This window comes from Caretta caretta, chromosome 4 (genome assembly GCF_965140235.1).
Source record: "Caretta caretta isolate rCarCar2 chromosome 4, rCarCar1.hap1, whole genome shotgun sequence".
NCBI lineage: Eukaryota > Metazoa > Chordata > Testudines > Cheloniidae > Caretta > Caretta caretta.
This window is the reverse complement of record NC_134209.1, coordinates 48,232,933-48,257,524: the sequence shown is the minus strand read 5'-3', so window position 1 is coordinate 48,257,524 and position 24,592 is coordinate 48,232,933. Positions and strand designations below refer to the sequence as shown.

General features: G+C 42.3%; 1 protein-coding gene across 1 annotated transcript; it reads left to right on the top strand.

The window, feature by feature from the left end:
- Nucleotides 1-8,800: 8,800 nt before the first annotated feature.
- Nucleotides 8,801-14,074, top strand: LOC142071856 (endogenous retrovirus group K member 5 Gag polyprotein-like). Its single transcript, XM_075127614.1, has 2 exons — nt 8,801-10,377; nt 13,120-14,074. Exon 1 carries the CDS (start codon nt 8,849-8,851, stop codon nt 9,857-9,859), a length of 1,011 nt encoding a protein of 336 aa, XP_074983715.1. The 5' UTR covers nt 8,801-8,848; the 3' UTR covers nt 9,860-10,377; nt 13,120-14,074.
- The last annotated feature ends 10,518 nt before the right edge of the window (nt 14,075-24,592 follow it).

Here is a 24,592-nt window from a genome sequence, read left to right as displayed (position 1 = left end):
GAGATAACCTGTTGATCGCCCCTCATTCCCAGTGTGAGGCAGGAGCCCTCCCCTCACAGACATTCCTGCCTGTGCTTCCTCCCGGTATCCCGCTTTCCCACTTACCTCAGGGCTTTGGTCTCCTTCCCCCGGTGAACCTAGTTTAAAGCCCTCCTCACTAGGTTAGCCAGCTTGCTCGCAAAGATGCTCTTCCCTCTCTTCGTTAAGTGGAGCCCATCTCTGCCTAGCACTCCTTCTTGGAACATCATCCCATGGTCGAAGAATCCAAAGCCTTCTCTCCGACACCACCTGCATAGCCATTCGTTGACTTCCACGATTCGACGCTCCCTACCTAGGCCTTTTCCTTCCACGGGGAGGATGGACGAGAACACCACTTGCGCCTCCAACTCCTTTATCCTTCTTCCTAGAGCCACATAGTCCGCAGTGATCCGCTCAAGGTCATTCTTGGCAGTATCATTGGTGCCCACGTGGAGAAGCAGGAAGGGGTAGCGATCCGAGGGCTTGATGAGTCTCGGCAGTCTCTCCGTCACATCACGAATCTTAGCCCCCGGCAAGCAGCAGACTTCTCGGTTTTCCCGGTCAGGGCGGCAGATAGATGACTCAGTCCCCCGGAGGAGAGAGTCCCCGACCACCACCACCCGCCTTCTCCTCTTGGGGGTGGTGGTCGTGGAACTCCCAACCTCAGGACAGCGCATCTCATGCCTTCCAACCTTCATCCTACAGCTAGTGCTCTCTTTTTGAACATATCTGCCAGGCTCACACCTCCTCCTCCAAAACACTCAAGATTTACTATTTCAGGTTTGCCTGTCAACTGTGGCCCAGATACACATTTTCCCCACAAAAATCACTGGTTTTGCGTACTTTCCATTGTTAGTGTTCTTCAAAAATAAAGGGTTGAATTTTCCTCTTGATATATGCTTGGAACACCTATTGGGAGTTACATGAGCATATACAGATGTGAGAATTGTACAATGTGTTTAAAGTTTGTGGATGTAGATGCTATCAATGAAACTTAGAAATTCTTTTATGACCAATACATACCATGCAAGCACAAAGTTTGTTGCACATCGTTATAGAAGCTCAATGATGGCAAAGTCTTCCATGAAAAATAAAATTATTTTGAACTTCTAAGATCGAAGAAAAAATTATGATTCATAGTGTTTTAACCTCATAGCCTCTCTCAGTTGCTAAAGAAACCCAACTCAGTATTTTCACAAGATCCACATAGATAATATACTTTGAGTGACATATGACTTCATTGCAATGCTTGGGGTGGGGGTGGGGAGGGAGAAGGTGAAAACTACAATTAAATATTTTTTTTAAAAAAGGATAAAAATGGAACAAGAGAGCACCAAAGAAAGTTTCAGAAAGCATATATGTTACTCCCTTTCCATAAGCAAGTCAACTAATATTAGAGCCTTCCCAAATCTAGTTCACAAGGGAACACATTCACTACTTAATTATGATGAAACAGTCCTTAGATACATGGATGCAACTTCCACTGACGTAACTGAAATCACAAAACCAACTTTTATGTCAGTTTAGTGCTGTATCGAACTGTTGGAAGTCTTTGCAGAATCTTGGCCTTAACAAGAGTCCTAATATTGTCTCAACAAGGGCCCTAATATTGTCTCAAGTATTTAACTCTAACATATATGAATTCTTTTTATAAAAGATGTTCAATTAATATTTCTATGTAGTTAGCACACAGTTTGATTTAACTAATAAAAGTGAACCTCTTCTATGCAACACATTCGTATGTCAACACAAATTTAAAAAAGCATGGTAACAATCTGTTTCTATTTATTTCTATTACACATACTAATGACATTTGGCCTGCTCCTTAAATCACCACACTTCAGGCTGTGTGTTGTACTGAATGCTGGAGAAGAGAGGTCAAATTTGTCATATGATTAAAACAATTAAAGGAAAATTAATAACTACAAGCACTATTATCACAGGAGAAGCAGAAGCATTCAAGATAAAAATAACTGACTAGAGCCTCCCCTGGGATAGTGCTTGGGGTGCACTATAGACCGCGGGGATCCGATTTGGATATGGATAGAGACCTCTTGAATGTTTTTAATGAAGTAAATACTAATGGAAACTGCGTCATCATGGGAGACTTTAACTTCCCAGATATAGACTGGAGGACCAGTGCTAGTAATTATAATAGGGCTCAGATTTTCCTGGATGCGATAGCTGATGGATTTCTTCACCAAGTAGTTGCTGAACCGACAAGAGGGGATACCATTTTAGATTTGGTTTTGGTGAGTAGTGAGGACCTCATAGAAGAAATGATTGTAGGGAACAACTTGGTTCGAGCGATCATGAGCTAATTCAGTTCAAACTAAAATGGAAGGATAAACAAAAATAGAACTGTGACTAGGGTTTTTGATTGCAAAAGTGCTAACTTTAAAAAATTAAGGCAATTAGTTAGGGAAGTGGATTGGACTGAAGAACTTATGGATCTAAAGGAGGAGGAGGCTTGGAATTACTTCAAGTCAAAGTTGCGGAAACTATCAGAAGCCTTCATCCCAAGAAAGGGGAAAAAATTCATAGGCAGGAGTTGTAGACCAAGCATCTCAGGGAGGTGATTAAGAAAAAGCAGAACGCTTACGAGGAGTGGAAGATAGGAGGGATTAGCAAGGAAAGCTACCTTATTGAAGTCAGAACATATAGGGATAAAGTGATAAAGGTAGATCGTGTCAGACCAACCTGATCTCCTTCTTTGAGAAAGTAACAGATTTTTTAGACAAAGGAAACACAGTGGATCTAATTTACCTTGATTTCAGTAAGGCGTTTGATATGGTGCCACATGAGAAATTATTAGTTAAATTGGAAAAGATCAGGATCAATATGAAAATTGAAAGGTGGATAAGGAATTGGTTAAAAGGGAGACTACAGTGGGTCATACTGAAAGGTGAACTGTCAGACTGGAGGGAGGTTACCAGTGGAGTTCCTCAGGAACTGGTTTGGGGACCAATCTTATTTAATCTTTTTATTACTGACCTCGGCACAAAAAGTGGGAGTGTGCTAATAAAGTTTGTGGATGATACAAAGCTGGGAGGTATTGCCAATTTAGAGAGAGACCGGGATATCATACAGGAAGATCTGGATGACCTTGTAAACTGGAGTAATAGTAATAGGATAACGTTTAATAGTGATCATGCATTTAGGGATTAATAACAAGAATTTGTGTTATAACCCTGGGATGCATCACTTGGAAGTAACAGAGGAGGAGAAGAACCTCGGAGTATTGGTTGATTACAGGATGACTATGAGCCGCCAATGTGATATGGCTGTGAAAAAAAGCTAATGTGGTCTTGCGATGCATCAGGCAAGGTATTTCCAGTAGAGATAAGGAGGTTTTATTACCATTATACAAGGCACTGGTGAGATACTGTGTACAGTTCTGGTCTCCCATGTTTAAGAAGGATGAATTCAAACTGGAACAGGTACAGAGAAGGACTACTAGGATGATCCGAGGAATGGAAAACATGTCTTATGAAAGGAGACTCAAAGAGCTTGGCTTGTTTAGCCTACCAAAAGAAGGCTGAGAGGAGATATGATTGATCTCTATAAATATATCAGAGGGATAAATACCAGAGAGAGGGAGAGGAATTATTTAAGCTCAGTACCAATGTGGACACAAGAACAAATGGATATAAACTGGCCATCGGGAAGTTTAGACTTGAAATTAGACGAAGGGTTCTAACCATCAGAGGAGTGAAGTTCTGGAATAGCCTTCCAAGGGAAGCAGTGGGGGCAAAAGACATATCCGGCTTCAAGACAAATTTGATAAGTTATGGAAGGGATGATATGATGGGATAGCCTAATTTTGGCAATTAATTGATCTTCGACTATTAGCGGTAGATATGCCCAATGGCCCGTGATGGGATGTTAGACGGGGTAGGATCTGAGTTACTACAGAGAATTCTTTCCTGGGTGTCTGGCTGGTGAGTCTTGCCCACATGCTCAGGGTTTAGCTGATCGCCATATTTGGGGTCAGGAAGGAATTTTCCTCCAGGGCAGAATGGCAGAGACCCTGGGGTTTTTTTTTTTTTTTTTGCCTTCCTCTGCAGCATGGGGCACAGGTCACTTGCTGGAGGAGTCTCTGCACCTTGAAGTCTTTAAACCATGATTGGAGGACTTCAATAGCTCAGACATAGGTTAGGGGTTTATTACAGGAGTGGGTTGGTGAGATTCTGTGGCCTGCATTGTGCATAAGGTCAGACTAGATGATCATAATGTCCCTTCTGACCTTAAAGTCTATGAACTTCAGATTTAGGGCAATATTACAAATCCTTTAAATGTAAATATGCACACTCATTATGAGAGTCAACTAACAACTCAACAGTAGGCTGGGGCTCCCCTCCTGAATCACCGCCTCCCCCTCCCCTCCCCCCCGCAACAAAGCCCAAATGAAAATATGAATTTGAAACAATTCTGTCACTCTCAGGCTTGAGCTTTTCCATTCCTCAGTTGAATGCCAAGTCCCCAGACTGCTTCCCTGGGAGTCTTGGCCCTATTTCGAGGCCCACCATAGGGGCTAACTCCCACATCGTGGTTTTCCCCAGTTCTCCTTCTGCTTGCTTCCTATCAGTCCGTTTGCTAAAACAGGGTACTTACAACCTACTGTCTCCTGGGTCTTCCCCCTTCACAAAGGAGTGTTCACTTTCTTTCTGTAGGCCTGCCTGACCCTTTTCCAGCTGATTCCAATAACTGCAATTAAGCCACCCAATCAGGAGAAGATGGCGGACAGTTGCTGCATCATAGGCAAAGCTCAGGTTGACTCCCATGAAAGGGCCAACAACAATTAATACAGGAAGATAACTGTTCCTCCAGTACAGGTATTTTCAGTTTACTGTGTACTATAGGATACTTTGTAGATACTTATTCCACACTGAGACACCATTAAAATATAGACTGGTTGGTTGACAAGACATGGCCAAACACAAAGAAGTTGCAATTGAAATAGTCAAACAAAGTCTTCTAAAAATCTATAATAACCACATATTGAAACAAAAAATATAGAAAATTTTTTACTAGATCACTGTGGATAAGTTTCAGAAACTTTGCTTGTTTTTGTGTGTGTTTATATAAAAGAATTTAATCACAGAGATAATATCAAGAAAAGTTAATTGAATTTGGGAAGAATAGTATTAAGCAATAAAAAGGTTTCTGGACAATCGAGGTCAATCTGTTTTTTGTATTGTTCAGTTAACAGTAAATTAACGTCATCTTATTTACAAGATGTAGATAAATTCACATATCACCTAATAATCATCACACTTTAAAGGGGATGAACGAAAAGGCTACGATATACAAAAGGCACATTCTTGCAACATCAGTATTTTAAAAAGTTACATGTTGGCATTTCAAGTTACCCTCATATTCGAAGATTGCTCTTAATAACATATCTTTGCTTAATATGGATGCAAAGTCGTGGAGCTGGTTGAATTTTTTCAGAGGCAAGTATTTGACCAAAACAGCTAACTTTTGAAATCTGAGATTTTTGTGAAATCGTTCTCTGATCTTTTTCAGTGCAATCCAACATGAAAAAAAAATTGAGAATTGTTTTGATTCCCTCCCTGTTCCCCTTCTCTCAGCTGAAACTTCTGGCAAAGTGAAACCACAGAAAAAAGAAAGGGGGAGAGGAGACAAAATTTTCTAAATGGAAACATTTAAACAAAATGAAAAATCATTCCTGTTTAAAAAAAGTAGGGAGGGAGCTATTTTGATGTTTTCAAAGTTTATAAGAAGAGATCTTTATTATTTTTTAACCAGTTCCAAAAAGTATCAATTGAAGTACCGCAATATAATTAGTGGTCGCAGAGGAAAGCCAGAGATGAGGATTTAAAGATATTCCAAAAGTTTTGGCAATTTGCAGTGGTAGATTGAAACGTTTGTTCAGGCACTAACTGCAGCAATAAGGTAGAGGTATAAATTGCTCCTGACAGCTGCACAGGGGAAAAAGGGGTAGGAGAGGGAAGAGAATGGGGTAGCAGAAGAAACCTTCTTTCCACTTGCATCCTCCATTCAGCAGCCAGACAAAACCCTTAAACACAAGGATTAGTTCCTCCTATCTATTTCTGGGGGCACATTCCACCCCAAAGAGAACAGAGAGTAAGGAAGACATTGGTCCTATACCCTACTTTTCCCCAGACCTGGATCCGATTAGATAGAGAGGTGGAAAGGATGTACTAATAAACCATCCTAATTTTTTTAATATATTTGTTATTCATAAATACTTGCCAAATATTTGGGCAGACAGTGTTCAGCCTATGGGATGTTTAATAATTGTTCTTTGTGGTTGGTGATGTGATTAGGCACCCAAGCCACACAGCTGATGGAAATTTTATAAACAGCTTAACAGATAATGTTGCACACAAATACCTTTATTCACACATGAATACAGACATCCAAGTTGAGAAAAGGCATGTGCAAACAAATGTTAGTAAATAAGATGGGCACAAACAAGGTCAAACAGCTGCTTGGAATTTGAATTAATGGCCGTAAGTTATCTTTCCTCCCACCCTCAGAATTCAACCTGCTCTGTTAGATTTTCATGTCCCCCACCCCCGCACCCTCAAACTCTAGAAAAAACTCAGGCTGAAAGTAGATGGTTGTCAGGGGGTAGGGGCGGATTGTAAGAGATTCAAATCTTAAATTCTGCTGAGTGGGGTATCTTATTAGGCTGTGATAGGCTTGTTACTGTTTTATCTCTTCATTACAGAGTTATATACTTGTATGTAGGTAATATATTCTCTAGCACAAGATGTTCTAGAAGTGGAAAAGAACATGCACAAACCTGGCTTAAAAAAACCCAAACATACAAAAACAACTATTAATGAAGGTGAATAAAACGGTACTCTTTGGTTCCATCATGGCTGGAACTTCTTCAGGCATGAGAATTTATAGATTTCTATCACTTCTGCTCTTGACACTGTTCATTCCCAGACACTCAAGAACATTTTACTTGATTCACATCAAAAGTTTCAAGCATATATTGATTACACAAAACTAATCATGTTTACTATAGCATATTGACTACATTTGATCCATCTTAACTGTGTTCTAACAAATGTTAAATGGCTTTTTGTATCCAGTGAACAGAGCAACAGATAGAAGAGAAATTACAAGTATATAGGTGGCTAATTTCTTAAAAGGTTTCTCTCCATTATTGTGAGATGGCCATGCAGCTATCATGGCATTTCTTTAATGTCTATTTCTGAAAGTCAGTGGAACTACTCACATAAATAAGTACTATTCAACATGAAAAGTGTTGCAGAATTAGACTCAAACTCTGCTGATTCTATTTTCTCAGAGTGGCCAAGAGACTGGAAAGTACTGAAAAAATATGGAGTATTTTAAGAAGGAAAAGGGGAATCAGGAGAAAGGTTTATTGATAATTCAGCCTGTCTGTTTTTTCCATAGATCAATGGCCAGATATTGCTATTCTTAGTCAGTCCCCATTGAATCCAGTGAGAGATCTGCCCAAATAAGAACCACCAGATTGGATCCCTTAGGACAGTGGTTCCCAAACTTGTTCTGTCACTTGTGCAGGGAAAGCCTCTGGCTGGCCAGGCCGGTTTGTTTACCAGCCATGTCCATAGGTTCGGCTGATCATGGCAAGGGCCGAGGGATGTACTGGCCACCACTTCCAGCAGCTCCCATTGGCCTGGAGCAGCGAACCGCGGCCACTGGGAGCCACGATCAGCCGAACCTGCGGACACGGCAGGTAAACAAACCGGCCCGGACTACCAGGGGCTTTCCCTGAACAAGCGGCAGAACAAGTTTGGGAACCACTGCCTTAGGATATGTGTACACGGCTTGTGACAGCAAGCCTCCCAGCCTGGGTTGATAGACCTGTGGGGCTCAGACTTGTGCACTAAAAATAGCTGTGTAAACATTGCAGGTCAGGATCCCAAGCAGGGCCAGCTCCAGGCACCAGCATTCCAAGCAGGTGCTTGGGGCGGCACTTAGAAAGGGGCAGCAGTGTTTCCATGGTGGTTGCAATTCGGCAGCAGCTTCTCCCTTTTGCCGTCTGCAGCGACAATTTTTTTTCCACTGCTTGGGGTGGCAAAAACTGTAGAGCCAGCCCTGATCCCAAGTCTGAAGGTGGGGAGGGAGGGAACGTGAGTTAGAGATCCTGGGCTCTAGCCCCTCCCACAACATCTATGCATATAATTTTAGTCTGCTGGAGCAAGCCTGTGGACGTAGGCTAGGAGGCTTGCTCCGAGATGCAGCATAGATAGTTGCACAGATTTACATGAACACTTTGCCACCAATCTATGACATACTTTCCCAAGAGGGGAGAATAAAGATTGCGTGCTTGAACTAACTCTTCACAGCACACTGCCTTGAAGGGTTCATGTTTAGCTATTCCACCTGGAAGCAGGCAGGGCACACCTTGACTGTTCTGTAGAAGCAATGCACACATTGCTCTATCCAAGGACAAGGGCTAGATATGAACCATGAAAACTTGATTGTTGGGACAGTAACTGCGGGAGGCTTTCTTAGCCTGGGCTCAAGGCCTGAGAACCAGGATTGTAGTAGCTAAAAGATGCAACTAAGTATATTAATCAACGTCATACATTCCTTTGTGTATCTTTTTGCGGTAGCAGTGTGTAATGCTTAGGGGGAGAAATATAATAAAAGGAGAAGGTGGAAGGCGGGGGGGCAGAGAACGCCCATCTCAGCTGACCAGCCTGCTTTCTTGCATAAAGCTGTGTTCTGTCTCATCATTGAACTGCCACAACTGGCGCCCAACGTGGGGCCCCATGCTCCAGGGCCCCCCGGAGGGTCATCTGCATCTGCTCAGAAGCTTTCGCTGGTGCAACAAATGGTTCACGCAGCGAAAGCTCGATCAGATCTTACAGCGGAGGAGCTGGCTGATCTGGTCTCAGTTTGCCCGGTGACCTGGCAGAATGATGCCCAGGGCAACCCCGTGGGCACCTGGACCACTTTGTCATACTCGGTGGTTAGAGAGGTGAGGAAAGCAATTCGTGAGTTTGGCCTGACTAGCACCTTTGTGCGTGGTCTCGTTGAAGGGATAGGTACTGGGTACTCCCTAGTCCCTGAGGATTGGAAAACGCTGCTGCGCATGATGTTATCACCTAGTCAGTATGTTATTTGGCTTAGTGAGTATCGGCAGATGGCAGAACGCCAAGCTCAGGTACATGCAGCGCACGGTATCATTTATGAGCAATTGGTAGGGGAGGGCCCGTTTGCTACTATTCAGATGCAGTCTCAACTCCCTCAGGCCGTCTTCCCCATTATTTCCACCTGTGCCCAGCATGCTTTCAAGAAGGTCCCGGATTCAGGCAAGCCTACCAAAAGCTTTGTCAGTATCCGTCAGGGTGCCTCAGAGTCCTTTTTGGATTTTACCAACAGATTGCATGAGGCTATCCTCCGGCAGGTGGATAACACTGAGGCAGCTCACGAGCTCCTGTTAAAATTGGCAGTTGAAAATGCAAACGAGGATTGCCGCTGTGCTCTCCAGGCAGCACAAGCATCTGGTATTTTAGAGCTCTCAGACATGCTGCGGGCGTGCCAGAACATTGGCACACAAGCCCACAAGGCTGGAGTTCTGGCTGCCACCCTCAGAAAAACTGGGAAGGAGGGGAAGCGTTGTTACCGCTGTGGTAAGGAGGGTCATTTTCAGCGGGAGTGCCGCTCATCTAAGGCACCAGCCCGACCCTCAAAGAAGTGCCCCAAGTGTGGGAAAGGTTATCACTGGGCTAATCAGTGTCGTAGCGGGTCGGGAAACCGCGCGACGGGTCCCCCCCGAACCCAGGGCCAAACGGGGGTGTTTCCTACTCAGGCAATCGCTCCTCTGCCTTGGAATCCGTAGACTCTATGAGGGCGGCGACTGCTGGAAGTGCAGGGCTTGATTTGATCATGCAGGAGGACACTGACTTTCGGCTGCCAGGGGAGGTCTGTGCCATACCTACACAGGTGACGGGACCTCTCCCTGCCGGCTTTGTAGGTCTTGTTCTCCCTCGCTCACATGCTGGGAAACAGGGCTTTTTTGTCATTCCAGGGGTCATTGATGCTGATTACACTGGCATTGTTAAGGTTCAGGTGTGGACTCATCTTCCACAGTCGCTCCCGCGTGGACGGTCAATTGCACAATTGATTTTAGTCCCCTATCAGGTGCCAGCTGCCGAGGATCGAACTCGGGGCGGAGGCGGCTTTGGATCGACATTGTCTCACTCGCCGTCTCACAGCGCGTCTTCTCCACTTGTTGCTCTGACAATGTCAGTCCGCCCCTCGAAGCCTCAGTTAACACTTCTCTTAGATGATGTTCCTTTTACAGGGCTGGTGGACACTGGAGCTGACGTTACGGTGATTCGTGATCTGGAGTGGCCGGTTAATTGGCCTACGGTTCCTTCTAAAGAATTGTGGGGGATCGGGGGTAGTAAACCCGGGTGCCAAAGTTTGTCTTGGGTCACGGTCTCTAAGCCGGGAGGCCGTACCCTTGCTACTATCCGCCCTTTTGTGCTCCCTGTCCACCTCAATATTTGGGGCCGTGACTTACTTACAAAGTTAGACACCACCCTCGATATTAACATCTGATGGCCCAAAACCCTCCCTCACCCACCGTGCCCTCCGCATTACCCTTGGTATGGCAATCCTTAGAGCCCGTATGGATTGACCAATGGCCCCTCCCTCTAGAAAAGCTAAAAGCACTTCATTCGCTTGTGCAGCAGCATTTGCAAGCACAGCGACTGGAGAGCTCCACTAGTCCCTGGAACACCCCGGTGTTCGTTATTAAGAAAAAATTGGGTGCTTGGCGGCTGTTACATGACTTAAGGGAAATAAATAAACGCATCCAACCTATGGGCCCCTTGCAATTTGGCTTACCAAATCCAAATTTAATTCCTCAAACCGATCAACTTTGTGTGTTAGATTTAAAAGATTGTTTTTTTACCATCCCCCTTTGCCCTCAAGATCATGAAAAATTTGCATTTACGGTGCCACAATATAATAATCAGCAACCCTCTCAAAGGTATCAGTGGAAGGTCTTGCCCCAGGGAATGCAAAATAGTCCAACCTTGTGTCAGCTTTTTGTGGATCGGGCCCTTGCCCCTTTCCGTGCCCGGTACCCTTCGCTAAAGGTCTACCATTACATGGATGACATTTTGCTAAGTGGTCCCCGGGTCACGGCACAACAGCTTGAATCTTTATCTCAGATTCTCGGCCAAAATGGCCTGTTAGTGGCACCAGAAAAAATCCAACGCTCTTATCCCTACCACTACCTCGGATATAAGGTTTTACAAACCTATGCTGCTCCGGTTCGTCCGGAATTAATTCTACCTCAACCCCTAACCCTTGTTAAATTGCAACAGATCTTGGGTCATTTAAATTGGATTCGGCCCTACTTTCGTCTCCCCACTTCAATGCTGCAGCCGTTGTTTGAGCTCCTCCGTGGAGCCCGGGCACCGGGTGCAGTTATTGCCATCACTGAAAAGCATACTGCCTGCATTCGACAAATCAATGCAGCATTGAGTCAGCAGTTTGTGGACAGACTCCCAGAGGTCCGTCCCTTACGATTGGTTCTTCTTGCCACCCCTCATACGCCAACTGCGGCTCTGTTTGTACCCCGTACAGACACAGCCGTCTCTATTATAGAATGGCTATACCTTTCATCCACCCCTCCTCGAAATATTTATCCGTATTTAGATGCCCTATCTGATCTTGTTCGTAAAGCCCGCCACCGTGCAGTGCAACTCACTGGCACTGATTTAGTTGCCATTGTACTCCCCTTGTCCCGTATTGAATTTGACTCTTTGTGCCACACCTCCTTGGCCTGGCAGGTTGCTCTTTGTGATTATGTGGGAGAGATTTCTTACAATCCTCCAAAAGATCCTCAGTTGGTCATTACCCAAAAGGTGCCCCTAGTTGTTCATCGTCTTAGCCGCTCTCAACCCATTGTTTCCGCTGTCACTCTTTTTACTGATGGCTCTCCCCACCGAGGTGTAGTCACTTATCAGTTGGGTGACCCCCCTCGTTGGCATTCTCGTTTTACCCTGCCTCAGCGTTCTGCACAGCGTTCAGAATTGGCTGCTGTTATTTTGGCCTTTCAACTTTTTGCTGATTGTCCCTTTAATTTAATTGTGGATACCCATTATGTTTATCAGGTAATTGATCATTTACCCCTTGCCCTCATTACCCCTCAGGTAGATGCAGACCTCCTTCGCCTGTTTTTGTCTTTGCAGCATCTTCTTGCCACTCGTCATTTCCCTTACTTTGTTGCTCATATTCGCAGTCATACCCCTCTGCCTGGGCCACTCACTGAGGGCAATGCACGCGCCGATCGCGCGTTGCGTGGTCAGGTAAATTCCCTTTTTTCTGACCCCATTGAAAGCCATGCCTTTTTTCATCAGTCTGCCTCTGTTTTGGCCCGGCAGTTTCACATTCCTGCTGATCATGCACGTTCCATTGTTCGTTCCTGCCCCCACTGTGCTGCTGCTGCTGCTTCTACTTTTTCTTATGCCGTTAACCCCCGAGGTACCGCAGCAAATCAACTGTGGCAAATGGATGTTACTCATGTGCCACAATTCCGCCCCTATTCGTTTTTACATGTTTCCGTTGATATTTATTTAAGTTTTTTTTTGGGCTTCCCCATAACGTGGGGAAGCCACTAACAAAGTTATTCACCATTTGCTGGCCTGCCTTTTTGTTATGGGTCGCCCCTGCCAAATTAAAACAGATATGCCCCAGCCTACTGCTCTGCAGCCCTCTCCACCTTTTGTGCCCTCTGGGACGTCCGTCTTACACACGGAATCCCTTATAATTTCACGGGCCAAGCCATTGTTGAACGTGCCAATCGCACACTCAAAACCTTGCTAGATAAACAATTAAAACAAGGGGAGCTGCGTCTCCGAACCTTAGGAGACATTTAACAACAAATGCATATCCTCTTGTTTACTTTAAATAATTTAACACTGAATGCAGATCAGCAGACCCCTGCGGATCGGCATTTTCACAAATCTGAGGTACTGGAAAGACCGCGTGTCTTTTACTGTCAGCTGCCCGATCCACAGTGGCTGGGCCCAGTACCTCTAATCACTTGGGGTCGGGGATATGCTGCTGTGTCTCTCCCTGCAGGACCGTTGTGGGTTCCAGCTCGGTGTGTGCGACCGGCACTTAAACAACATGGCATGGCACCAGGGGCTGTCGAATCCCATACCAGAGTTTCAGCTGACCTTGGAGGAGACCGCGTTGCCCCCCGAGTCGACAACGATGGGACGGAAACGGAGGAGGCGTAGTGTCCCAAACCGGCCCGTGACATGGGGAGCAGTAAAAGCATTGGTCGCCGCGGCCCAACGAAGGCTGGCAGCAGATCAACAGCCAGAGACTCCTGAGACTTTGTTTGTGGCGATTCTCGCCCAAATCACTGCTAATTCTGTGATGATTGTGTGCCTTTTGTGCCTGCTATTTCCTAAAAGAAGTGTACCCCTTTTAGATGATTATATTGCAGATGTTGAGCTTTTGGTTATTTTGTGTTTGTAATCATTGGGCTTATTTTTTGCTGCTGCTGTGTACAATGTATTCCTTCCTTGTTAAGATTTTGTGAACTTATGCCCTGGAAAGCTCCCCAAGTTATGTCCTTGTCTGTCTGGGAGTTAAATAGCATGACAAAACAAATTGACGGCTACAATGAGATGGCCAATTATCATTAAATAAAAAACGGGGGGATGAAGGGTTCATGTTTAGCTATTCCACCTGGAAGCAGGCAGGGCACACCTTGACTGTTCTGTAGAAGCAATGCACACATTGCTCTATCCAAGGACAAGGGCTAGATATGAACCATGAAAACTTGATTGTTGGGACAGTAACTGCGGGAGGCTTTCTTAGCCTGGGCTCAAGGCCTGAGAACCAGGATTGTAGTAGCTAAAAGATGCAACTAAGTATATTAATCAACGTCATACATTCCTTTGTGTATCTTTTTGCGGTAGCAGTGTGTAATGCTTAGGGGGAGAAATATAATAAAAGGAGAAGGTGGAAGGCGGGGGGGCAGAGAACGCCCATCTCAGCTGACCAGCCTGCTTTCTTGCATAAAGCTGTGTTCTGTCTCATCATTGAACTGCCACACTGCCTCCTATGCAAACATCCAATGTACATCATGAAAGAACTATGTCCACTGATCTCATGTCTTTGTAACCTTTGTACAACTTGGATGTTTTAAAGAATTTAAATATTGTATCATGACAAAGTGAGCTTTCACACAATACCAAAGTATGTTATTAAAATGGCTCTTAACTGACTAGAACAAACAAACTAGAAGTTTCACTTGCCCAATCATTCACAAACCGACCTGAGAGCACAAGAACAGTTAATAACTACAGAACTATATAGCTAAAGGAGAAACATGGTGGGAAAACATAAAGGGTTAGTACTTGGGCTGGTGAGCAACTTCAACAAAACTGGTGCGAAATTATACAAATAGGAGACTCTCCAATGGAAAGAAAAGTAGATATTATATTTTTTTAAAAAAAATAGCATTGTTTTCATCATTATGTTGACAATGGGGACACTTCGCTTTTTAAAAAAATAAGGAACAGGAAGCATCAGGAGTGTATTTGAAAGCCCAGGTCAGTAGTGGGAGGGGGAGAAGATGTGGGGGATGGATACTCTAATCTGCTAAACAATTTCAATAGACTGAGAAAAATATTAACTTGCATTTTTAAAAAGAGCATTCACTTATTTAGGTATAAATTACACTGTCTCATTGTGACAGAAGGAAATGACTTTCATATTTAAGGCTCCTTCATTTTCTATGAGCAGTTCTGTTAGACGTAGTGAACCTTTCACAGCCCATTTATTTTATTGTTCTGTTAAGTTTATTGAGGGTTTTTTTTTTAAAAGCAGTGAGTCAAACAGCTCTTTCAGCTTTCTTAAGCAACACATCTAGCAGGTTTCTTTTCAAGATTACCGAGCAGTCTCTGCTGTAATTTAGGCAGTTTTGAAAGCTTACTTGCAATTTCATCCTAAATCAGAATTTTAAAGATTTAATTCTAAAGCCTTTAATAAAACTTATATGGCACTAGGTCTGCACTTAGTGTTGTGTACATCCACACCTGACAAGGTATGTGGTTTTAGGAAAGGCCTTTGGACACTACCCTCAGGCTGAAAGAAAATAGGTCACTTCTGGGGACATTTTTCCCTAAAAGAAAAGGGATTAGGCTTGAGGGGGGAACCACCCCATTGCTTCTTTTGTTGTAGTCCAGGAACACCAAAGATTCATTCACAGACAAGCAGAATCTAATAACTCAGTTTCCCTAGAGTTGCTGCTGATCTGTATTTAAAAATCCTGGCTGTGCTACTTGACTGGTACATTGGATCTGAGGTTTAAAACTAAACAATACCTCCCATCTCAATGTTCCTGTAAGTAGCTCCAGATATCCAACTACTTGTCTGCATAACGTGTCTGGCTTCACTCAGCCCACTGCATCACACACTACATTCTGGTAAGGAAGCACATGGCAAACTATGCTATAGTGACCAGATGTCCCGAATTTATAGGGACAGTCCCGATTTTTGGGTCTTTTTCTTATATAGGCTCCTATTACCCCCCCACCCCATCCCGATTTTTCTCACTTGCTGTCTGGGCACCCTAAACTATGCATGCCCTTTATCCAAAGTGCACTGCAGTTCCATGGTATTTACAAGAGAATTGGGGCAGAATGCGCATTTCCATTTCAGATAACTATGTGTTACCTGAAAGCCGTCTTTACTTTGACAAAGTCACTGTGCTGTGGAAGTTATTATCCGAGCCTGAAGAGGCTGTTGGTGCAGTCTGCAGCACTCATGTATTCAAAGTCTAAGCAGATGGCTGTAAGCAGACGGTGCAGCTTTAAAGAAGGTTTTGCCCAAGCATCCAGTGTGGAGCGTGAGCTGCTGTGATAGTTTATATGGCCTGGTACATCAGAATACCAGGCTTACATCAGAGATGAAGGACAGATTGATATTCTTCCTTCACTTTGTTCGGCACACATCTGGTTATTTCATTCTCCATACTGCATAAGGTTTGCACAACTGTTTGGATTTTGTGGGGTTCTTAGCCAAATGAAACTTCTGAAACTTTTTGAGGTTCATGTATCATTCTGGGTGCTTCATGTAAGAGTGACAATGAAAAACCAGATGCCCAGAACAAGGGATATCTAACAGCCCCATGAGTATCATTTTGTCTGATCCAAACCAAACCAAACCAAACCCATTTTCTTATTCAACAGGACAACTAGTTATAACCTACTGGTGTTAGCTGGGGCAAGGAAAAGCTCAATATACACTTTGTAGGATTATTTTCACCACAGCTACTGAGCAGAGCTATGGCAATATCCTCTAGAGTATATACCACTTCTCATATCTTTGTGTTATCTCCATATTTGATCTCATGCATTGCAAACCCATTTCTGAATCAAATGTTAATTAGAACTGGCCTGAGTACTGAGCCCTATGAGAACTGCCATATGTCACCTTTTGCGGGAGGATTGTATTCCATTTACCTGACAGCCTAATATCAATCCATTTCTTCAGTGAAGTACAATACTCTTGACTTTAGTAGCTTCCTGTGAGATAGGTCATCAAATTCTTAGCTAAAATAAAGATAAATTGAGTAATCTGATCTCCCTTCATCTATTAAATTAGGTACTCCAACAAAAAATCAAATTAATGAAAGTAGATTTATCATCAGTACTTCTAGAGTGACACTTACTACTCAATACAATTTTTCCCTAAGTATTTTACTATTTCTCATTAATTCCAGCCTTTTGCCTGTGATAGCAGTCAGACTATCTGCAGGTCTGCAGTTCTGACTTTCACTTTCTGTTAACCATCTGAAGAACAAGGACATCACCTTTTCTTCAGTGCTATAACCAATTTCAGTGATAACCCAAGTCAAAATGCAAGTGGAGCTAATGGCTTATAGGCAAGTATACATTGGAGGGAGAAAGGAGGCGAAAGGTTCTTGATTTAGCCTAATCTCCCTCCAAAAAAATTAATAGATCCTCCAGCTTTCCACATCCTACAACTACCACTTTTTAGCTATAGCAGGCTGACTTAACCCATCCCTTAATGTCACTCCTGACTTGACTAGAGAGGGCGATGGATTGGCTGCTCAAAAGTGATTCGTATCCCTCCCAACCTTTCAGAAGCTGAATTCACTCCCAGGATCTTTACACCACTACCTTGTTCATGTCCTCTGACTCTCCCAAAGAAGGTTTTGGTTTACAGTTTGCTTACAATCTTGCATTCTAATAAATTTTACAGCATGCCTCTTATGCTTGTTACTGTGAGAGGTAAACTCAGAGCTTAAGTAGATGAATTACTAGTTTAGAAGGCCACAGTCAAGCAGAATTTAGATCACATGGAAAAAAGGAGTACCTTAATACTGCTGCTGAACTAGATACAGTTAACAGAGCACTTTCTCCTTGTGTCAGTGGAAAGTAGATGTAGAGAATTCATGAAGACAACAATCAATTTCCTATTGAAGTGTCCCTCTTTCTTCCTCACTACTCCATGAAGTCTGTGCAAGCTATTTGCAATGAAATCCAAAATTATATGAAACATGCCAGGTTTTAGGTTTTGCCATAAACTCTTAAACCCAAACTACAGACTTTGAAAGGATCACAAATCTTTCCAACAAAATTAGGCCCCAATTATACCAAGTGGGATAATTTGGGGCACACATGGAATTCACATTAAATCTGAAGTTTTGATGTGAAACTCATGGGTTTCCAGTAGTGCCCGCTACCAGATTTCAGTGTTCACTAAAACCCCAAATTCAAAGTAAAGGCCAGAGAGGCAAACATTATGTATATAAAAACCTCAAAGAAGATAGTTGTACAAACACCACAAAGTGAAGACAGCCTGTCACACATATTTAATTATTATGTGCCTGAAAGACCTGGAGAGAAGATATCTGGAGATCTGCTTTGGGGAGTATCATTGCAAGTGTAACTTTATCAGATACCTGAAAGAGAAGTGGTTTTGGCAGCAGCCAGGGAAAGAAGAAATTGAGGCATGAATGGGAAAGATGATGATATTTCTGGACCTCTGCCCTAAAACTCAATCTGGAAGGAGAAAGCCTGCAGAAATCATACAAGCCTTCACTGGGAAAAAACAACAACCCATAGCTTCAATATTATTCCCTGCAATTTAAAATTTTTACACGACTCCAGTTTGGTTCTTTCATTCAATTACAAATTCCACAAGTACACATTTTCTTACCCTCCTTCAGTTTCCTCTTCACTGGGAATGCTACAACCCCTAGCATGAGGGCACAAAGAGAAAGTCAGGACCCTCAAAGGAGCTTACTAAATTCCCCTCAGCTCACCTGACAGTGGCTTAGTGTCAACATAAGCACACTGAAGAGGAGGAAAGAGGGGAGAGAAAATGTGGGAGGGAGAAGAAGAAAATACTACACCCTATCAAACTCCAATCATTGCCTCAGACTAGAAGTACCCAAGATCAATAAATGCTATCTAGCTATTTACATAATGCTAATTGCTATGGTATCCATTATAGCAGATCTAGTAGTCTAGATCTAGACTTTGAATTCTCCCTTTCCTCCCTCTGCCCATAGCAAGAATTATGATTATTTCCAGACAAAAAAAGATTCAGTACACTTTAATTAAGGATAGAAGTGTGTATCAAAAAGCAAACATCAGAAACCCAGAAAATTCAGAGCGAAGATTAAACATTAAAGATCCCAAACATTCAATAGTACAGATATGCATACCTAAAACATCCAGACAACATTTTCATACATAAAAACTGAACTGAAAGTACTCACCTTAATTAAGAAACACCTTAATAATAATTGACTAGAGATACCTGTGTGTTAAATAAGTGACAAGGCAATTTATAATAATCCTAAAGATGAAGGGGGCTGGATAACCCTATTAAAAAAACACACAAAGCCAACTAATAAAGCTACAGTGTTCCATCACCATGTTACAAGAAATATATCACCACATAATAGGGGCACTCACCCATTCTGGTATCCAGCTGGCTTCTGATCCATAGTCTCTCACTGGTGGAGGGACAATTTAATATTTAAGTTCTTGAGCCAAACCCAATGAGTCTTCTCCTTCTGAGGTAAACAAAGAATCCAGATAAAAAAGTAAATTTCAACCCTTCCTTGATCACAGTCCTTCAGCCATTCCTCGGCTCCAATAATCTCTTTCTTGATCATTTGAGGGTTCACAAAATAGCCCTTCCCTCACTAGGCAGCTGGTGCCCTGCTCTCCTCCCTGCTGGTACAGACTTCCCTCCCCCTTCTCTCGAAGCCTCTTAGCTGGAACCCCAAAACCAGACCTCCAGCCCACACCCATATTATATTGCCCCAGGTTTTTTCCTTCACCCCTCCTCAGACCTTTCCCACAGGCCTCCTGAGCTGATCCCACTAATCTAAATAGAAAGCCGCACTCCTGGACTTCCCACAGCAGCCCTGGCTCTACCCACCTGTTTTCTTAGTCTTGTGACTGGGGGAGGGGAACCTAGGCAATGCTAAGAGGTAGCATTTGAACCCCTTCCATGCTCATGCTCCCCTGTGACTTGACTTACAAGAAAATTAGAAAGGTAAAAGAAGAGTTGGGCAGGGCAAGTTTTCTGCTCTTCTCACTTAACCCAAGTGCAGTAGGAAGGTTGCAACTGTCATTCACCTCTTCAATTACATATTACTCAGGTAGTTGACTGGGGCAGAAGAATTTGGTATTTTGAGAAACTGAAGGTAGGAAAAAAATTCTTTAAACAGCATATGCATCCAACAGATTTTCCCCTCCTTTTAAACAGACATTGGATAACATTTTCAAAGGTGCCTATGTAATTTAGGAGCCGGAGTCTCATTTTTTCTAAAGTGACTTAGGCACTTAGAAGCCCAAGTCTCTTTGCAGGACTCCCTAAGTCACTCTTGAAAATGGGACTTAAGTTCCTAAATCAGATGAGTGTTTTTGAAAATTTTATCTACAGACCGCCAGCAATATCCCTATATCCATCTTTGTGAGGGAATTTTAATTGTACCTTGAATGCCATATAGATGTTGCACTGATCTAATAGATGCTGTACTGAAGACTTTGTTCACAAAATAGCGGAAGAATTGGCATGGTTTAGTGTACAAGAAGAGTAAGAGGAAACAAGGGCTGAGTAGTAGGCAGCTTCCAGTACTTTAACCACAGGACAAACCTTCCTCCCTTTCAGGTCACTCTGTGTTGCCCCTCAGCTCCATTACTGCAAGATGCTTCTGGACCGTACATGACATCATTACAAACTTAACAGGCTACTATTGGGAGAGTCACATTGCAGCCATTTCATGGAGGGAATACTGTGATTATCTAGTCTGACCTCCTGTATAGCACAGGCCATAGAACTTCCCTGAAAAAATTCCTAGAGCACATCTTTTAGAAAAACACCCAATCTTAATTTAAAAATGGCCAGTGATGGAGCATCCACCACAACCCTTAGTAAATTGTTCCAATGGTTAATTACTCTCACTGTAAAAAAAATTAAATTGATATCACTGGAGAGGTATCACCAGTAATACTGTGGGAAACACTAAATGCAGTCATCACAGACAAAATAATTGCCTTCAGTTCAGGAATGAAGCAGTGGATAGAGAAAATTTAATCCCTCAAGACTCTATTTGTAACTGTAGAAAAAAGCAAAATGAGGACACAAACTAAAATGTCTAGAATACAAGAGAATGGAGTTGGGGCCAGACTCAGGCATTTTGCTGCCATAGGCAAATTTCAATATATTTCCACACCCACTTTTCCAGTCCTATATTTTCTCCCCTCTGGTGATTTACCTCTTTTTTATAGGTGTATTTATTCTTACATTTTGGGAGTAAGCTTCCCATTAAGTCAAGATTTATTTACACTTACACTAGCCTTTTTCTACAGTTACTATATTCTCTGAGGTGTCAATTTGTCCTTTGCATTTTTCCTTTTTATGTTAACTGCATCTCTTAGTATACCTTTTCCTCCCTCTTTTTCTTTCATGCCCTTAAACTTATTTTCTCCTCATGTACATATTTTCTTTCTTTCTAGCCATCCCATTTGTTTGCCTTCCTTGACTGTGTAGAGTTTGTTCAGTTTTCCCTCCTTTTTTTAATCCCCCCCCACTCATGATTCTCCCTTACACTCATGACCCTGATACTAAAACAATCACTCCATACTCAGTTTTGCACTCACTGTCAGAATGACTCACTACCCATGAGCTCCCTATAAACATACTCAAAGCATCAGTCTCCTTTCTCATGCTCCTTAGAGAGAGGGGTTTTCTTCAAAAACGGAAGGGATTCGTCTTTCCATCACGGGGGAGACACTGATTCAGAGCTCCAGTCTGAATGGGGCTCAGCTTTCAGGTCAAGTCCAATCTCAGACCAGACAGAGCCAGCTGAACTCCAATCAGCCTCTCATCCACTATTTAACTGGAGTTTCTGGTTCACCTCCCTGGGTGCTATGGCCTAGGTATTACCAGCTTTCTTGCTCTTTAAATGTATTTTATTTGCTGTACTGTATATGCAAATGGAATGGAAGGTATAGAGACAGCACAAGCAATCTACTTTCCTAATGTGCAAGACATTAGTACTTTCAAAATGTTTTTATATATCAAATGAAGCTGTCTGAGTCATCCATAAAATAAATCTGTAGGTGTGTTTTTCAGGGGAGTTATTTTCAGTTATATCAGCAATACTGGCCTAAGTACAAGGCATATACTGGGGATAAATGACTAGATGTATTTAATGTTCCTTATTACATTCTCCCAAGTGGTCATTAATCCTCATGAAATACCCATACTTAATAATTGCTGCTTAAGAGACTGACTCAGCTGTCAGCTGAGTCATGCCAAAACTTCCATCAGCTTCAGCCAGAGTAGGGCTGGATTCTTTGTGATCAATATGTCTTGAAAGCTCCTTTATTTTTCCCATCAAACCAACAATGTTTGAATTCCTCAAAATGCATAGGAAGTATTTTAAGTTTTCACATGTGCAATTTATTTTTGCTTAAATACTGCACAACATTTGCAAAAGCTTCCTCCAAAGTGAAAATATTTTCTGCAAAATAAGCTAGATGAATGATAAAATGGTTATGTTTGTCAGGGAGAGAATGCAGTGTGCTACTGTGAATGACTAGAGCTGACTAAATAGCAAAAAAAAAAAAAAAAAGCAGCGGCAGCTCTGCAAAGAGCTGTCTGAGTTATAATTCATATTGCTTCTGTGCTGTTTTGCTTCCTTTTGCATTTGCAGAATGTTCATAGAAAGAAAGTGTTTGTACATATACAAATATTTGTGTCCTCTTAGATAGTTCCTTTTGGGTCTGGGAGTGACAGTTGGAGGTAGGAGACAGGAAACAAGAAAAAGAGAGAGACTGTGTGTGTAAACACACACACACACACATATATATATATATATATATATATATATATATATATATATATATACACATCCATATAGATACATACACAGACCATAGTTATGGTGAGCAACAAAGAGAGGATGAGAAAAAAGAGGTGGATGTTCCAGTATCCAATATCAGGAGTGAAACCAACAGACTGTGCATGATCCCCCACCTTGGCTGCATTGAGTTTATTGAAATGTAATGAGATGCCTCAAATGCATCAGGCAGGGAAAACAGCATTCAGGCACAATCACCACATAATGCACCTGTAGCTCGACACATTGAAATTAACATCTTGTACACAGAAAACCCCACTGTGCATCCGCTTTCCTATAAGGATTCACAGGGCAGTTCAGTTCCGCAGGTGAAAGCTATAGGGAGAATGGGGGCCAAGCAGCCAAAATGATGAGAACACTCTGACTTGTGTAAGGCCTTTTTATAAGAGTTCTTGTCATCAGGGAAGACTTACATGACCAATTTGACATAGCTTGATAGTGACCTGTGATATACGGGTTGGACTAGCTCTGGTGATCCCTTCTGGCCTTAAATTCTATGACTCTGACTTACAGTGAACAATTCATGAGCAAGCTATAGATTAAAAAGCTTTCATCCAAGATAAATGGAGGTAATGAACAAAGACATTCCTTGATCAGAAAATCATCCTGAATTCAATAAATTGTTTCAGTGAAAAAATTCATCCAGATCTATAAATTACAGTTGCAGGCCAGTGGGTGGAGAGAAATTGTTAACATTTGTGCTGTTCTTGCTAATAATGTAAAAGAACCAGCACCATACATATATCTACAGTGTTGCAGCTTATGAGTTCTCACATCAAAATAATGGTTCTTGATATATTCCATTCCTCTGAGTAAAGATGGCTGATATCATGTTCCCCTGACATCTTCTGGACTGCTTTATGCTATAGGATATTTATTTTCATTATTATTATTTAATGCTGCTTATTTTTCCCCCCAACACTTAATATTTCCACGCGTCTTTTAGCTTTAGAAGACAGAACTTGAGCTAAAACTGAAAGAAACAACTTTGTGTCCTCCACACTGTGGAGAAGGGGAAATGGTGCATGTGTATTATTAACAGAATTTGAATATTGTATATGGGACTCTTGAACTGTCTGCCATGCTGTGGGGCACAATGGGGGAACCACCTTTTCTCCAGGAAAATATGTTTTTATTCAGGTATATGATTGAGACCTATGCTATGATACTTTTTAAATTTTAAGGCATAAACCAACATTATAATGTATGTGTAGTATACATGCATGGTAACTTAACAGAGTTTACTGGTAAATAGCATTTAACTCCATGGCACTGATTAGCTCCTAAGGTAACTGAACTCTTATTTAATGTGTCCAGACTTTGATCACAGTTACAACTGTATTAATCTCATTTAAATCTATGAAGTCAATGGTGTTATCCTGGATTACACAGGCATAACTGAGGTCTTAGTCAGGTCCATTAGCTCCAAAAGTAGACCAGCATATACATTTGTCCTCTAATTTAGAGGATAGAAATAATCAGCCTCAAGCTGATATTGCATGTTTTGTGCTAGTGCTATACAATATCTCCCTACAGATGGCTGTACAGTGCTTTGCCATTCAAACATTTTATCACAAACCGGTACAAAAGCAGAGACCATGTTACAAGTAAGGATAAACAAACTCATTAGAAAGAAATAAGAACAGGTCCAAATAACATACAAATTCCTGATCTGAACCCAATTCCTTACATGAAACATTTAGTAATATAAAACATTATTATAGTCCTCTAGGGTTCACTAGTCCTCCTTACAAATCAATTCTCTGCTATTTAATTGTTACCCAATTTGTGTTTGGCAGAAAGCACAAAGTCCATAAAGGTATTTAGGCTCCTAACTTCCATTGATATTAATGCAACAATACAGTGACAGCTAGGAGCCTAAATACCTTTGCGGATTTGGGCCAAAATAGTTTGACCCAGTCTGGTCCTCAGACCATTTGTTTGGGCCACAGGATGATGGCATAGGTGAATATCTTAGGTGGATTTAGTGAGGTTTGCTTATTTTATTTGAAAGCAAACTGTCATTCAGGCTCAGACACAAGGTGGTTGTTGCTGTGCTCTGCAATTGGAAGCCCATCTCTGTTACTGTTCTTCTCTGTTCCACAACAGTGTCGTGTAGCA

Excerpts from the sequence above, each read along its gene's own strand:
- LOC142071856 (XM_075127614.1), top strand. The coding sequence starts at position 8,849 with ATGGTTCACGCAGCGAAAGCTCGATCAGATCTTACAGCGGAGGAGCTG.